The 16905-nt window shown below is 39.0% G+C and overlaps 1 protein-coding gene across 2 annotated transcripts in view; it reads left to right on the top strand.

Moving 5' to 3' along the window:
• LOC111867634 (brefeldin A-inhibited guanine nucleotide-exchange protein 1) overlaps positions 1–16905 on the top strand; it is a 62769-nt gene that overhangs the window by 5780 nt on the left and 40084 nt on the right. For both annotated transcript variants that reach the window (XM_023857646.2, XM_023857648.2), the window contains exons 5-10: positions 3828–4029; positions 6075–6223; positions 9379–9518; positions 10359–10593; positions 11412–11581; positions 12653–12831. In XM_023857646.2, the coding sequence (XP_023713414.1) occupies positions 3828–4029; positions 6075–6223; positions 9379–9518; positions 10359–10593; positions 11412–11581; positions 12653–12831 (1075 nt within the window). The remainder of the gene's footprint in view (positions 1–3827; positions 4030–6074; positions 6224–9378; positions 9519–10358; positions 10594–11411; positions 11582–12652; positions 12832–16905) is intronic.

The raw sequence follows: 16905 nt of genomic DNA, 5'->3' as shown, positions 1-16905 counted from the left end.
TCACTGAATAAAATGACGCTTAACAGTTCGGGATGAGCTTTTATCCAGTGGCAGAAATCCATACGCTGAGCATGGTCGCCTGGTTCCAGATGTTGTACCCTTTGATCATGGTAAGGATACAGGTCTTCGTCATGTAAAGTTCGCCACACCTGCATACGTGATACGCCGATGCGAGAGGCCATTCTACGAGTGGAGAGACGCGGACTTCTATCAATCATGCGAAGAATGTTCTCTCGTGTGTTTCTCATTTGTACATCCTCCCTTTCCGACTGCACAGAAACACTCGGAAGAGAACCAGTCTCACGCAATGTCTGGTGAATTCGCGTAAATACACTTCGAGATGGAATCCTTCGATCGGGAAAACGCCTTTGGTACTCTTCAACAGCAGCACGTGCATTGCCACCGCAAAATCCATACACAAAATGCATATCACAATACTCGACGTGTGAAAACACAAAAGGCATTTCAGCAACTCATCACACAACTAATTTACCACCCATTCACGACCCCACTGCAACGTAATCTGTAGGCAGCGCATGAGCTTACGCTAGTGTGACTCGCGGCACTCAAGGACAAACAGATAAGGGTCTCAGCTGACAGGTACGTATAGTGCGTGGACCTGCAAGAAGACCACACTTTTCTCGGGCCATTATCTCCGTAACCGTTCAACTTTGGACATAGGTGTTTTGGGTTATATCGGCATACTTTAACATAAGGAACACCCTCCCGAAGTTTGGCACATTCCTCCTGGGACACCCTGTATATGCTAAAATAAGATATAAAATGGAAAGTAAAATATAACAAATAGATAAAATTGGAATTGGTGTTCACTTCCTGGCAAGGGAAAGAGATTTATCTCTTCTTCGCAGCATCCAGACCAGCTCTGGGGCTCATCCAGCCCCCAATACGGTTGGTACTTGGGGGTAAAGTAGCTGGAGTATGAAGCTGACCACCCATCTCCATCTAGTGCCGAGATCAAGAGGTATAGCTCCAGCTGTAGCGGCACGGCCCCATACAACTTCACAGCACAGTACTCGACTAATTATGCACAGGGGCACGTTTACTTTTTGCCTTGTGTTGCTTAAGTGCAACATCACGTGCATGATCCATCTGGCCACAATTGCAGCATTATTTGTGTGATCCAGCTGGTCACTGTTGTAACACTATATGTATGGTCCAGTTGGCCACAATTACATTTTTTTAGTACTAATAACCATTTCACCAGGAAATTTACTATCTTCTATTACGTTAGGTTAGATTAATGTAGTAAGGTAAAGTTGTCCCTGTGCTCAACAAATTAAGTACTGCGCCATGAAGGCATAGGGGGGAGTGGCTGTATAGAGCCACATTTTCTTGACCACAGCACTAGCTGGAGGTGAGTGGTCAGCTTCACGCCCCGGCCAGTTTACTGCCAGGGAAAGAGCCCCTGGTACCCATTGGATAGGAGGTTGGGTGGACTCCATAGCTGGCCTGGACGATTTGGAGAAGAGAGAATTCTTGACCCTACCGGGACTCAAACTCCAACCCCTCAGTTGTCCAGCCCGTAGCTGGTAGCTATGCCGACTACGCTCTTAGTTTAACATAGTACTTAAAAAAATGTTCCATTTAATGTAGTACTTCAAATAAATTTTGCATATAAGATGGTAATATATATGTGTACTGAACTGTAGGTTAGATTAGATTAGATTAAAAATTAGTGTGATTTGAACCTCACACTGCAGCTAATCTCCAGTGTCAAAATCTAGTCCTGGATGATAAACTGTTACCCCTGAGTTAAAAGTCTATCTGCAGTCCCATAGGATTAAGACATTTAAAATCCTCTATTCCCAGATGATAAAGGTTAAAGCATTTCCACCACTTAAATATACTGTCATGTATCCAGGTAACGCAAGAAGATATTATGGGTTCCGAATTTAGACGAAGATGTTTATTGGACAGCTACTTGTTTACAGTTATGATTACAGTCACTCTGAAGTAACACCTTCCAGATGTTGTGACCTGACTAGTCCATTATCGCTCACGTTTCGTCTTCAATGGGTACTCACTCCTCCACTGCTATACTCGGTGGAGTGTCTTTGCTCTTGGTTCTTCTCTGATTTCTGCTCTGCACCTTGATCTTCTCTTCTGATCTCTCTTGTTATCTTCTTGGATCTCATCTCTTGTCTCCCTTGTCCTGTGTTCCATTTGGTCTCCTAGCTTATACACTCGGACTAGAAGACACCTTGTTGAAGGGCTTCGTTTCACATGTTAACTAGAAAATTTGTTAGCCTGTCTATTCATTGCCTAGGAATTGCTAGCTGTTGACTAGCAATGAACGCTGGTTTTCACTTTTGACAATGCATTACCTAGAAAGTGACACTTCTCTATGCAGTGGGTTCACCTGTCAAAATACTTTAGCACTTCTCTCATGAAGTTTGTGCCTCAGAAATAAACGGCCTTAATCTACAGTCACATGAATTTTCAATAGTGTGTGCTGTAATCAGTTAAGACTGATTTTTTCAAACTTAAATTGTCATGTTCATTTGTATGAATTACGTACAAATAAATCTGATTTAAAAAGTTTAATTGCAATAATTAGTGAAACATTTCATATTTCATACTTTCTCTAAACTAACAGAAAGAATTACAGAAGAGCCCTCTAGAAGATTTTGCATATATCTATGTTCTAGGTTAGGATTTGTGTTTGACATATGTATGTATAATTTTCCTGTTCCTTCCAAGTTCACCTAATATGATCATCCATTCATACCAATTTATCATAAATAACCACTACAGTTGATACAGGATTGTTAAATAGCCTGTAATCCATCCAGATAATTTTTAGACATAAGGCTGTGTATATGTTTTCACACATACACCACCTTTCTGTGCACATGTGCATGACATATATATATATGTGTATACACACATACTCTTGCATACTGACACATGATAAAAGGTACCATGTATTTCTGTGTATATTCTATATGTAACTGACTAACACTGATAAGAGTCCTCAGTCAGTTCCATCTCCTACTGGTCTTTCAAGTGACTTTTTGAAAGAGTTCATACACTTTTCTTTCCTTCCCATTTTATCCAATTGTAACAACTTCATGGCCCTAATAATGTTAGGTAAAAGGTAAAGTTGTCCCTGTGCTCTAACAAATTATACACTATGCCATGAAGGCTAATGGGGTAGTGAATGTATAGATCCACATTTTCTTGACCTCATCACTAGATGGAGGTGAGTGGTCAGCTTCACAACCCTGCCGCTTTACCCCAAGGGAAATAGCCCCCCCCCCATATCCATTGGATAGGAGGTTGGGTGAACCCCAGAGCCATAGCCAGTCACTATACCGACTACGCTACCACGGAATAATACTAGGTACCAAACATAAATTACAAAATTGTTCCTTGTGTAATATTGTAAACTATCCATTTTTCTTTGTGCTTAATTTCATTTCCCATATACCAGCATAGGGACCGCCTCTGTGGTCTAGTGGTCAGAGTTCCTGGCTATGGGTCCAGAGGTCCCAGGTTTGATTCCCAGCACTGGTACATTTTCTGAGAAGTAGTGGATTTGGAATGGGGTCCACTCAGCCTCATGAAGATAATTAAGGAAATACTTGAATGGAAAAGTAGTGGCAGAGGTCTAAAAAACTGAGATTAACAGCTGTGGGGATCCATTGCGCTGACCACATGACACTCTCTAGTCACAAAAGTTGGCACTAACTTCGCTGACAAATGGCAGTTGCTCGGTCGATATAGTTCACTTCAAGGGAATATAAATATAGCAAGAACCATGGCAGAGGAAGTTTAATATTTACTTCAATTTGTTTTGTATCCAGGTAGAAGATCTGAATAAAGGGAAAGAAGATGCTGAGAGATCGGAGTTGATCCAAGGAGAAACAAAGTTGTCAGACGAATTGTATGGAGGAAGTGATAAAAGTGAGAAGAAGGCTGAAGATGTCATCCAGCGTGACTCTGAGCTGAATCATCATGAAATGGTGCGAGGGATGTTGAATGGCATCGTAGACACTGTGGTGCAAGGTATGCTATTTCCATAAAGTACATACAAAATGCCCAGAGAATGACCTCAGGTTTCCGCATCTGAATTGAGAAAACCTCCTGGTGCATGCAGCATCTCATTTGTAGATTATGTAATGAATATGAATCGGTTTCAAATTGAATAACATGAATTGAAATTTGGGTAAGCTGCAAAACAAAGTGGCTTTGGTCTGCTTAGAGGTCTCTGGTAGCACCTTTTTGCAAAATTTAAGGAAGCAGTGACAACCCTTGGTCAGAATATCATCTGTCACTGTCCAAATTTAAACTAGGTTCTCCAAAATACAAGTTAGGCCTCTTATCTCAGAGCTAAATCCACACAGTTTAAGTGAATGCTCCTACACATAGCATTTCCATGGTTATGCAGCACACAGACACACGTCATAGGAGTTCACTTAAAATGGATTGTCATTAACTCATACCATATAGTGTGTAATGGTAGTCTAATTTTTTTTTTTAACTTTGGCATTACAGCCCCAATTTGGGCCTTGGCCTGCCTTCGTGAAATTCTCCATTTCACTTCATTTTACTAGATTTTAGACATTCAGTAGGACTCCTTGGGCATGTGATCATCTCGTCTCAAGTCCTCTACCTGTACACAGACACAGAAAAATGCATGTGTGCACGCACTTGGGCACTGTGCGCACACACACACACACACACTAAACATCGATGCCCTGAGTGGGAATCCCAGCTTCCAAGCGAGTGAAGACAGTGCATGCCTTAGACCACTTGGCTACCATGACCGACTGCGGTAGTCTGATTAGTGAATAATGAATTCTGATGGATGTGGAAGGAAACATGCGTGGTCTGATTTGAGATGTTATCCTAGCATTCGCCAAGATGGATTGAGGAAAACCAGAAAAATCTCAGGTGATACAGCCAGTCTCCAAGATCTCCCAAATACTGATTAGGTTGTACTCATCACTCAACCACAATGGTCAGTGGAAACATGTAAGCGAATCATATGAACACCAGTTGTTTACTTCAATTGGATCAGCTCAGGATAGAGTACTTACTGCAGATTTCTTGTTGCAGTGTCTTCGTAGGTTTCTTTTTAAAAATGCTGAAATTATCCATTCACAGATGTGCAGTAATGTTCAATTTCTGGCCTTTAAATAGTATTCTTGTGCTACTTGTTGATACCAGGTTCAAATATAGTTATTGTTGAAGATCACCATTTCTTTTTAAATATATTTAAGTTCAAGATGTGTTTCATGATTTAAACTAAACCTGTTAAAGTGGATCTGTGTATACAAAAGTAGAATAAGACTTTTTCACTTTTTCTGAGAAATTGTTGTGGTTTTGAAAAGAATTTTCTATAGACTTTGGTAGATTTATTCTTTTTTTAGCCCCCCTTATTTTCAAAATAAGGTTTTTGTAAGCCATCTGTCTGTAGGTATGGATGTTCCTCTCTGGTGCCTGGATGAACTTTATTCACATTTTATATTCTAGTTGTTAGCCACAAAATTGCAATTTTCTTGAAAATAGCTCTAACAGTTGTGATTAGATTTCAGTGCTTTATGGAGACCATGTCCCTAAATAAAACTGCATGTGTGTATATTCAGGAAAATAACAATATATGCATTACAGGCCAAAATAAAATGTCATCTTTCTCAAAACTGGTTTTCCCAGTCAGATTTATTCGTTGTTTAGTATTAGTAACCAGGGCACGCGGTAGTGTAGTTGGTTGAGGCACTATGCTACAATCCAGAAGATCACAGCTTCGAATCCCAATGAGTTCATTATATTTTTCAATGTACCTAATCCTTCCAGCCACACTATTGCCCTGGTGTCTAGAAAATGTGGGAACCTTGACATCCCTCAACCCTGTGGATTCTCACAGCCTGTTAAACGGATAGCTTCATCCTGCCTTTTATTTTCGGTATTAGTGACCAAGAATCATCTACCAAGTAGCATTCATTCTCATTTTCAACATAGCCGAGGTCAATCATATATGAGAAAGTATGTGCAGTGTCTTCACACCCATTGATTTTGTTCTGATGCTGTAAGGTTCTTCTTTAATGCAGACTGTGAAGCTGATGGAGCAGTGCCAAGAACAAACACAAGTGGTGAAGAGAGTGGAGATTCTTTCAATCAGGTGCATGAATCACAGTCAGACAGTGGTAGTCTGCAGAACCATCCCACAACACCGTCTATCACTCGTGTACCCTCGCAGGTATTGTAGTTTTATTAAACAGCACATATCACTAGCTCATGCTATGTATTGCCATTTAGTAGAATGATTAGCAAATGAAGAATTGGAAAAGATGTAGAGAACTTGGCCATGGTCTAATCTGAGGTACTGTCCTGGAATTTTCATGGAGGGACTGAGGAAGACTGTGTAAACCCTCAGGATAGTACGTGTACTAACCAAGATCTGAGGCTGCGCCATAGCTCAAGCGGTTAGTCACTGGCTTCCCACCGCGGTGGCCTGGGTTCAAGCTCGGGTCTGGTCAAGTGAGATTTGTGGTGGACAAAGTGGTGCTGGGGCAGGTTTTCTGTGAGTACTTCAGTTTCCCCTGCCAATCTTCATTCCATCAAATTCTCCCTCATCATATCACCCAGTGCAGGTACAATAGGCCATTCAGTGGCCGACGTGCCGAGCGGACCCATCTGGACTCCACCACCCCACTATGCCAATTAAAAACCAAGATTTGAACTGAGCACCACCTCCTGAATACAAATCAAAAGTATTACCACATGAGCCAATGTGCTCATTTAGATGTTGCAATATGTGCTGTCAGAATAATCTGTGAATGTGTAACTTCAGTTTTCCAAGTGTGGTGCATAGGAATAGGTTTGAGCTCAAATTTAGTATGAGGCTATTTAATTGATTCTTTTCTTGTTTAACTTTTCAACTACAACAGCTGACAAAACTCAGTTTGCATTGCAGTGTTCTGTAGGCTTGATGGCCAAGGAATGGTAGTTCAGTACCCAACAGGGGCAGGAGGATTTTCTCTTCTCCACATCATCCAGACTGTCTCTGCATTCTGCTGTCTAATGCGTAATAGGGACACTTTTCCTTAGGGGTAAACTGACCAGAATGTGAAGCTGATCACTCTCTTCCATCTAGTATCAAGGTTAAGAACTTGTATAACTGTGCCTCCTTTCCCCATACATTTTTGTGGTACAGTGTCAGATTTGTTAAGTACAGGGGCAACTTCGTTTTTACCCACTCTAGGTTATATAGAGGTAAAGGGCAGAGTGATTGTGAGTTATGAATTGGACAGAATGGTGAAGGAAGCAGGCCGCTAGTTCAGTCAACTTTGTTTATGTCTATAGCATGATTATTTAATGCGTATATGCAACACAGTTTATTTTAAAGTGATTATGAGAAGACAGTGTTGCAATGTGAACCAACAGTTGTCCACTTGCTTGAAAATATGATAAGGCAGACATGTAAGATTCAGATTGATTGTTTACAGCTGTTGCTTCATGATTTTCTCTTTATGACCTTGAGGTTGATTTTAAGGAATATTCATGTTGTATGAGAAAAATATGATAAAAAGAAAAGTTCTTTCTATATTGGAACAAGAGCTCGCAGGTTACATGAAAGGCAGACTTTTTAATGTATATTTCTTTAAAGTGTCAGTTGTCTTTCAGTAATCACAACACTTAATGAGTGCTTGTTACATAGGACTGCTGAAGACAATTTCACCCTCTCTGTCTTCTTATTTTTGCACGTTCATAGACAGCAAATTGAGCACAAAGTGACAGCAAAACAAAATGCAGTCATCATTGACACAGCCTTTTTTCTAATGCTATTCTACTTAAGCATTCTAATTTGCTAATCCCAACTGTTTGTGTGATTCAGAAAGTAAGATTTAAGAGCAATGGAACATATTGTTTAACCTTTATGAGCTGAAGGACACCGTATGGAGACCTTTAAAGTAAAGGCGAGGTGGCCAAAAGACACCATATGGGTATGCGCAGTCCACGCGTGCACACAGTGTTTTAAAATCTAATTTTAAGATAGAAATTCTTGTTCTACTTACATTATTTTTGGACTCCAGCTTTATAAGTAGACTGTCTTCCCTCCTGCATCATCTAACTGAATGTTGCATGTCACTGAATGCAGAGTCCGATGTCGCAATTCATGCACTTTGTCCGTATGTAACTCTGTTTTCCACGCGAAGCATACACAGGAAATATCATTCTCGTATTAGCAGGTAGTCAGCCAGTGTTGCCGATTTGCCTTCTCTAATCATAACGCTTATGAAACATCGCAATTTCAACTATCCCCCATGGCTCCATTTCGCATGGAAGAAGCCGAAGTTAATAGGCAGCTGATAAATGTCACCGATTTAGAATGTGGTACATAAGACTGAAAGTACGTAGAAGAAGGGGCCATGTGCTGGCCTTTCTAAGAAGCATAACAGTACTTCTTGTGTGGCAGAAACGTGTATACACAGACAGTCTCTGAGGGAGTGACCTCACTCCTGTATACAGAAAGGTTGGAGTGCTATAAAAGCATAAACATTTCCTCCCCTTTTGAAGATAAGCCAGTACCAGTATGAATGATGTCAGCAGCAGGCATTTATACTGCAGAAACGTTTTGTGCAGAAACTGAATGCAGTTTTGTGGACAGACGCTCAAAATTGGGGGGGAAAACAATTTGGAATCAATGTAACAATTTTTACAGATTCTAAAACCTGTAAAATACAATATCTGATTCTATATTCTTTCTAGATAAAAGCAGCGTTTATTTCGTTCGTTTATCACAAAAATTGTAGAAATCAGAGCATTTTGAGTAACATGATTACAATTTTTATTACTCTACAATGGCAGGCATTTAAATTAACTCCGTCCCGCTGCCACTACCGGAATTTAAATGGCCAGTCCCATAAAGGTTAAATTCAGACTTGAGGTTCTATGTAAAGTGAAAGCCCAAAGAGTTCATTATTCATAATAACTAAATTAAGTTAATGAAGAGAAAGAATTATAAGTCCCAAATAGTCATATGTTATGGGTCCCCTAAGTCTTTTTTTTTTTCTGATGCTGGAAATATAACCACTTAGAAGTGGCTTGAAGTTGCTTTGCCTTTATAAATTTCCACTGGTAGCATAATAGTCAGAAATTTAGCAGTATATTCATCATCACATTTAACTGCAAAACAACACAATAATATTGATGTCACTTGTAAGCTTGCATACTGTACTTTGGGTTGTGTTTTAGATGGTAAACCCTGTAAATCCTATAAACTCATTTAGGTAATATTAGTGAAGGAAAGTATAATTTTTTAATAAACTTAACTTATCTTCTGCAGCAAAAGCTGTATTGCTTTCTTAATTGCTTAATTTTATGTGTTGAATTTATCTTCTGTTGTTGCAGGAGAGCATGGATGTGAATGAAACAGACACGACTGTTACAGCAAAGTTCACACACGTCCTTCAGAAGGATGCATTTCTTGTGTTCAGAGCATTGTGTAAGCTGTCCATGAAGCCTCTTCCTGAGGGACAGCCAGATCCGAAGTAAACCTCCATTAATTTATATAGAAGTGTATAGTAGAAGTCTGCATTTAAACTGGCTTATTACACTGAACTTATGTAGGATACTGTATAACTGTAGCTCCTATTCTTACACAAATAAATGAAGAACTAACAACAAATTGAGTGATTTTAATGGTCGTTAGGTATTAATGATATGTTACCTCTGGTGATGTTATTTGCAGTCTTTAATAATGGGCTTACATTGTGGTTTTCTATGTTATGGCACAATGTAGTGTTGTAGGTAATAACACTGTCATGAAAACATCAAAATCTCTAATCTCATATACAGTGAAAGTCCCATTCGGTTCTTGGGGGGGGGGGAGGCAGTGCATTTGAAAACATTAAGCTGGGGAGATCTTAAATGGAGGAAGGATTTAAGGTTCTCACAGCAGTGGGTATGAAGAGTTCTGAGATTTCTGTCCTCTAGGATCTAAGGCCATGTAGTCCATTGAAACTCAAACAGTGTTCAGAGGAACATGTCGCCTCCATCTTCAGGGTCGAAGAATTAGCCAAGCAAGAACGCAGCATGAAGTAGATAACAAGGAGAGAGTGCTGTCTGCATCATGCTGCTTTCTTGCTTGGCTAATTCTTTGACCCTGAAAATGGACACAATATATTCCTCTGAAACGTAGGTTTACTTTCCTCAGACTACACACCGTTATATCACAGAAGACAGAATTCTTTAAATGTACCTAATTTAATGTTGAAATTATTGGCTTGAGATTGTTGAAATTGAACATTAAGTGAGATAAACTCTTAAGTTGAGGAACATTGGATAGGGGTTTCACTGTATATTTTCTGATATTTATTCTTTCATTGTAGATCCCATGAGCTGCGTTCAAAGATTCTGTCCCTCCATCTTCTGTTATCAATCCTCCAGAATGCTGGTCCAGTGTTCAGAGCCAATGAAATGTTTGTGACAGCCATCAAGCAGTACCTGTGTGTAGCCCTCTCCAAGAATGGAGTTTCTTCCGTCCCTGAGGTGTTTGAACTCTCACTTGCAATATTTCTGGCACTCTTGTCCAAGTTCAAGATGCACCTGAAAATGCAGATTGAGGTATGACATTCTGTGGAACATCTTCAATTTTATATGTTCAACATTGAACTAAAATAAACTATTAGAACTCTAGTCTGACTTAAATATTTTGTTAGTAGAATATATTTTGTGTATATTCTGCATTTATGTTGAGCATAACTCTAAATGTTATCAGAGAAAAAAATGCTTCAAACGAAAGCTGGTGGAGAAGAAAACAACACATTTTGTGTGCCATACACTTTTTCTGTAAATCTTAAGTTTCTCGAGATAAGCAAACAAATGTGACAGTGTATGAAATTCTGTATTTAGTAGTTATCATGATCTCCTGGCTGAACAAGCAGCTTGGTACAGCATTGGCCACTCTAGACTTGTATTTAGGGTGTGCTCAGTTCATATATCCGCCAGGACGCCAACTCTCCTGATTCATTTTTTTGGGGGTTTTTTCTGTCATGGAAAAGTGCCAAGACCATACCTCAATTAGGTCTCAACCACTTCCTTTCAAATCCTTTCCAGTTAATCAGTCATCCTACAATTTGACACTGTATAATTGAGACTTCATTCATCAGTGGCTCTACAGCTCTTTGTTGGGCCCTGACCTCTTCAGTTTCATAATATTTTTTACACAAACAGACTCCTTAGAGAAGTGACCAGCCTGTCACACAGCTGCTGCCTACACAGGACAGCACAAACACAGAATAAACATGCACACAGACATATATGCCTTGAGTTGGATTTGAACCCACATGTATTTGATTTACTGACATAAAATAACCCGTATACTCAGAGGTTACTGAACTGAGAGAAAACAATGGAATATCTTGGTTTACCCTTTGTTTCAGGTATTCTTCAAGGAAATTTTCCTGAATATCCTAGAAACATCAAGCTCTTCATTTGAACATAAGTGGATGGTGATCCAGGCATTGACGAGGATCTGCGCCGATGCTCAGAGTGTTGTTGACATTTACGTCAATTATGACTGTGACTTATCTGCAGCAAATCTGTTTGAAAGGTAAACATTTGTGACAGAAAACATGATGCAGTGAACTGTATTATTATAATATTTTTTGAAAACCTGAAATTAGTTTAGTTTTGAAGTTTGTTAAGATGAAAATAATTTTGAGATGCATTTCACAGCAATAAGTATGCATCTTGCATCTCTACACTGTTCATCTGTTCATTCACCCATACATGTGTGATAAATGCTTTGGTTATGTAAAGGATTTGATGAGCTTTAATATTGAGCGTCCTTATTAAATTGGCAACCCCATGTTATTTTGGCCCAAATTGGAGTCCTAAATATATTTATAGATATAAGTTGGTAAATACTGAATAAGCAGAAAGATGTTTTAAGACAGAAATTGTGGCCTGTAATAAGATCAGTATTTTATGATAATACGTTTGTGGCATACAGCATATTGTTTTTCAGAAAATGTCTATCACAAATTAGTCACCTTCAGGAGTGTATATATACTGTTTCTATACTCTTACGGCTTTGCTGAAAAATGATACCAGGCTGTATTTTAGTTTCTATATACATTTAATTCCTGGTACTCATTTCTGTTAGAGGCTGAGTTGACCCCAGGGCCATAGTGCGGCTGGAAGGATTAGGTCAATCAAAAGAAATCCAGTTACCTCATTGGAACTTGAACCCGTGACTTTCTGGCTTGTAGCATAGTGCCTCAACCAACTATGCTACTAATTAAATAATTTTCCTGGGGAGTAAAGCGCAGCCAGCACGTAAGGCTGACAACCTTACCGCCATCTTTGAGCCAATTTTCTAGATAATGTGGTACCCTCAATGTCTCACAACCCTATGGGCCTTCACGGCCTGTTACAGAGATAACTTTATTTTTTAACTTTTTATATATATATATTTAATGTTAAAAATTGTATTTGAAATAAAATATAATACAAAGACAAATTTCTGTTACCACAGAGCCTAGATTGCAGGATACTAGAGAATTAATGTCCATTGCAGTTTTTTATTATTATTATTATTATTGTTATTTTATCAGATTATATAGCCGCAAGCTTTCTTTGTACACTGTTCATCAGTAGACGCTGTTATTTTATGCTGCAGACTAGTCAATGATCTGTCAAAGATTGCACAGGGACGACAAGCTCTGGAGTTGGGTGCTACACCAAATCAAGAAAAGTCAATGAGGATTCGCGGCTTAGAATGCTTAGTTTCTATTCTTAAATGTATGGTGGAATGGAGTAAGGATCTTTATGTGAATCCAAATTCACAAACAACTTTGGGTAAGCATTCTGTAATTTGTAATGTTCATAATTGTATGACGTATTTTCATTGTTCAGTTTCTCTTACTAAACTGACATGTGTTGTACAGTATTTTTGTCATATATGAATATTCTGTTTGTGAACGTGTAGTCAGACTTGTAAATAACAGACCTTTCAGCAACATTGATCTGTGTATGCAGATATTACAGTATAATCATTCACAAAAGGAGTAATGTGATCTTAGTGAGACTCTTGATTCATTTTCTTTATTAACTCTTTGACTGGCGCGGGTGTGTTTTAACGCCCGGACGATGCCAGCCGTTCCCTGGCGTTGGCATGTTTTAACGCTTTGACAGTCTCTTCCCTTCTTTGCTCTCTTGGCACTCATCAACCAAAGACATATATATGATAGTTTTTGTGCATGTTTGTAAAGAACCCTTGTAAACTTTGTGGGGGTCTATATTACTGTCAGAACCCTCTGAGAAGGAAAAGGTCAGAAAATATTTCACATTCATTCAGTTTCACCATGGCTTCTTGCAGCAAGTGTCTTCGTGTTCCTACAGACCAGCTGGAAAATGTTGTGAACGAGATTTGTTCTGATGATGATAGTGGCGATGAAATAATGATTCCTGAATTGGATGAAGTTGATAGTGACAATAATACAGTGATAGACAATGATCCACAAGACAGTAATCATGAACATTTACCTACCACGAGTGCGGTGCCTGACACGCCCATCTCATGAACGTACGGAGACATTGTACCCCCAATATTTTCATTTGCTAATAGTTTCGGGATCAAAATTGATATAACACATAAAATGCATCCCTTTTCATGGATTAAAATTTTTTCTGGATGACGACTTGGTAAATCACATCACAACTGAAACCAATCGCTATGCTCACCAGCACTTCAACACACATGAGTTAGCTCCTCACTCTCGAAAACACAATTACAATTATGTCACATCAGATGAAATCTGGACATACTTAGGAATTGTGTTCATGACAGGAATCGACAAACGCCCTGAAATTGAAGAATATTTGTCCACTAGGCCCCTATTTCACACCCATGGTATGGACAAAACATGTCTTTGCGGTTGAATAGTTTCATTCTATTCAAAAAGAACACAACAAACGAAAAATACAAGAAGAGAAATTACAGATTCAAAGATTTTATATTGGACTGTGTAGAAAAATGACTGAACCAAACAAACAGTGTGGAGAGGGAGAAAAGTCAAGGAATGAAGTGGATGACGAATCTATTGGGTCAGACTAGAGTGCAGTCACGCCTCCGCCCTCGACCTTGAAAAGGCCAACAGGGAAAGAGCCAGTAAATCGTTTAGAGGGTGGCTTGAAAATTCACAAAATGGTTCATGTTCCTCCCAGTAACAATAAGAAGAATGGTGCCCTGAGAAAGTGTCGCGTGAGTGCTAAGCACAAGGTTAGAAAAGAAGCAAGTATCATGTGTGCAGGCTGTGGTGTGGCTCTCTGCAAACTTTCATGTTTCAATGTTTATCACACGAAGAAAAACTAATAAAGAGGTATGGAAAGGAATTTATAGCATAATATATTGTATTTTAATTATTTCCTGAAAATTTCGTTTTTAAAACCCAATTTTTGTTGAAGTTGTTTAGGAAAAAGTAACTACATGCATTTTAGCGACATAAGGTTTAAAGGGCCTGCCAGGACAGGGGTGGGATTTAAATACCCTTTGCGCCAGTCAAAGAGTTAAAACCGTTACAGCACAACAATATTAAGGTCAGTGCCTAGTTTGACACTGCTAGGCAGTGACCTTAATATTGTTGTGTTGTGATGGTTTTAATAAAGAAATAGTATATTACAACACAACAGGATGCATGAAATGAAAATTATAAATGAGACTCTTGATTGCAGTTTGAAAAATGTTAACCCATCACAAGGTGCAGTTTGCAGCCATCACCTCTATCAAAATACAGAATTTGGCATTTAGAAAGTATCGTGTCTCTCCTGTTGTGGTTTGGAGCGCATAAGCTGTAGACCTCTTTTGCTTACTTACAATCATTCTATCATTGGTTTTAATGGAACCCACCTCACACTTCTGTGTTTCTGTAACTTAAGGTTCTGCTTCAGACATTTGTCCATATATTACAATGAAGGCATGGATCTTATATTGCTGCGATGTATAACTATAATTTCACTTTTATCAGAGTTTGTGCCATGTTCTCGATTTTCCATATCTTCCATGATCATATTACATAGAGGAATGTTACCAGAAATTTGTTATTATTTCCCTGTAATAACTTGAAAATTGTTGGTAAGTTGAGTTAGGGTTTCTTCTATGTCTAGAAATAAGGTAAAAGGTAAAATTAATTAATTAACCATCACACCATGCATGTGTGGGGGAGTTGAAGTATAACTCCACCATTCTTAATCTCAACATTAGATGAAGGTGAATGGTCAGCTGATTAAAATGTCTTTAAATGAAACACACAGTAAAGTCTGTATAGGTAAATATTTTTCTGATAATTTTCCTATCCAGAATGGTCTGAAACAAGGAGATGCTTTATCAGCACTGCTTTTCAACTTTGCTTTAGAATATCCATCAGGAAAGTCCAGTGAAACCACATGGAACTGAAATTAAATTGGACACATCGCTGCTTTTCTATGCTCATGATGTGAATCTATTTGATGATAATATTGTGACGAGGATGGTGCAACAGGAAGTAGGGGTCACATGAACTCTGCATTCTCGCGAGTGACGTCACATACCCCCACTCCTTCCACCATTACGCAATGCTCGGTAAAGACCCATCCCCGCAAGTCTGTGACATCACACAACAGGGGAGTCCATGTATCGACTGTTGCTAGGCAATCGGTAAACATGACGTCACGCAGCAAGGGAGCCCGTTCAATGACTGTTGCTAAGCAGTTGGTAAACACGACGTTACACAACAGTGGTACCTATCATGGTCAGTGCCGAGCCTAAATAAGGAGCAGCGAACACTATTCAGAATAGTGAGTAACGATTAACGAGTCAGTTGCAATCTAGCAGTCGACAAGTCGAGTTGTATTGAGTGAATGGAAATGAATACAGGAGAAGTATTTGTAATACTGCAGATGGCAGTAGTGGTATAATTGTAAATGGTGTAATTGTGAGAGTGAGTGTTCAATAAATTCACTATATCCAATACGGCGTGAAGTTATTTGTCACGTGACCTACCCAACACGTGACAATATAGGTACCATAAAGGAAAACACAGAAACTTTAGTTGGTACTAGTAAGGAGGTTGATCTAGAAGGAAACGCAGAGAAAACGTAAGTATATGTAGCTCTCTCACCACCAGAATGCAGGGCAAAATCATGACACAAAGATAGCCAACGGATATGAATATACAAAACTGTTATTTTGCGTGTGGTTCTGTATGGGTGCAGAACTTGGTTCTGACCTTAAGGGAGGAATATAGACTGAGAGTTTTGGAAAACAGGGTTTTGAGAAAATTTGCATTGAAGAGAGATGAAGTGATGGTATGTTGGAGAAAACTACATATTGAGGAGTTTCATAACTTGTACTCTTTGCTAAGTATAATTAGAATGATCAAATCAAGGAGGATAAGATGGTCAGGGCATGTAGCGCAAATTGTGGACAAGAGGAATGTGTATCGGATATTTGTGGGAAAGCCAGAAGGAAAGGAAGACCAAGATGCAGATGGGTGGGTAATATTAAAATGGATCTCAGAGAGATAGGCTGGGATAGTGTGGACTGGATTGATCTGGCTCAGAATATGGACCAGTAGAGGGCTCTTGTGAACATGGTAATAAACATTCAGGCTCCATAAAATGCTGGCAAGTTCTTGAGTAACTGGAGAATTGGCAGCTTCTCAAGAAGAGCTCAGCTCCATGAGTGAGTGAGTGAGTGAGTGATGTATTAAGTTTGATCAAAAGGTTTAACAGCCACTTCAGATTTACATTAAGAAAATGTAAGAATTGTACAGTTTGCAGTAATTACTTTCACAGAATTTGAAGTTATAACTTTATATTTCAGAAGGTAACTTCTAAGCTCTTAGTGGACAGTCATATGAACTGCTAATTGTTGTTGTTTGAAAGGTTCACATA

The sequence above is a fragment of the Cryptotermes secundus genome, unplaced genomic scaffold (genome assembly GCF_002891405.2).
Source record: "Cryptotermes secundus unplaced genomic scaffold, Csec_1.0 scaffold548, whole genome shotgun sequence".
Classification (NCBI taxonomy): domain Eukaryota; kingdom Metazoa; phylum Arthropoda; class Insecta; order Blattodea; family Kalotermitidae; genus Cryptotermes; species Cryptotermes secundus.
Note: the sequence above shows the minus strand (reverse complement) of the source record. Positions and strands in the feature narration are given on the sequence as shown.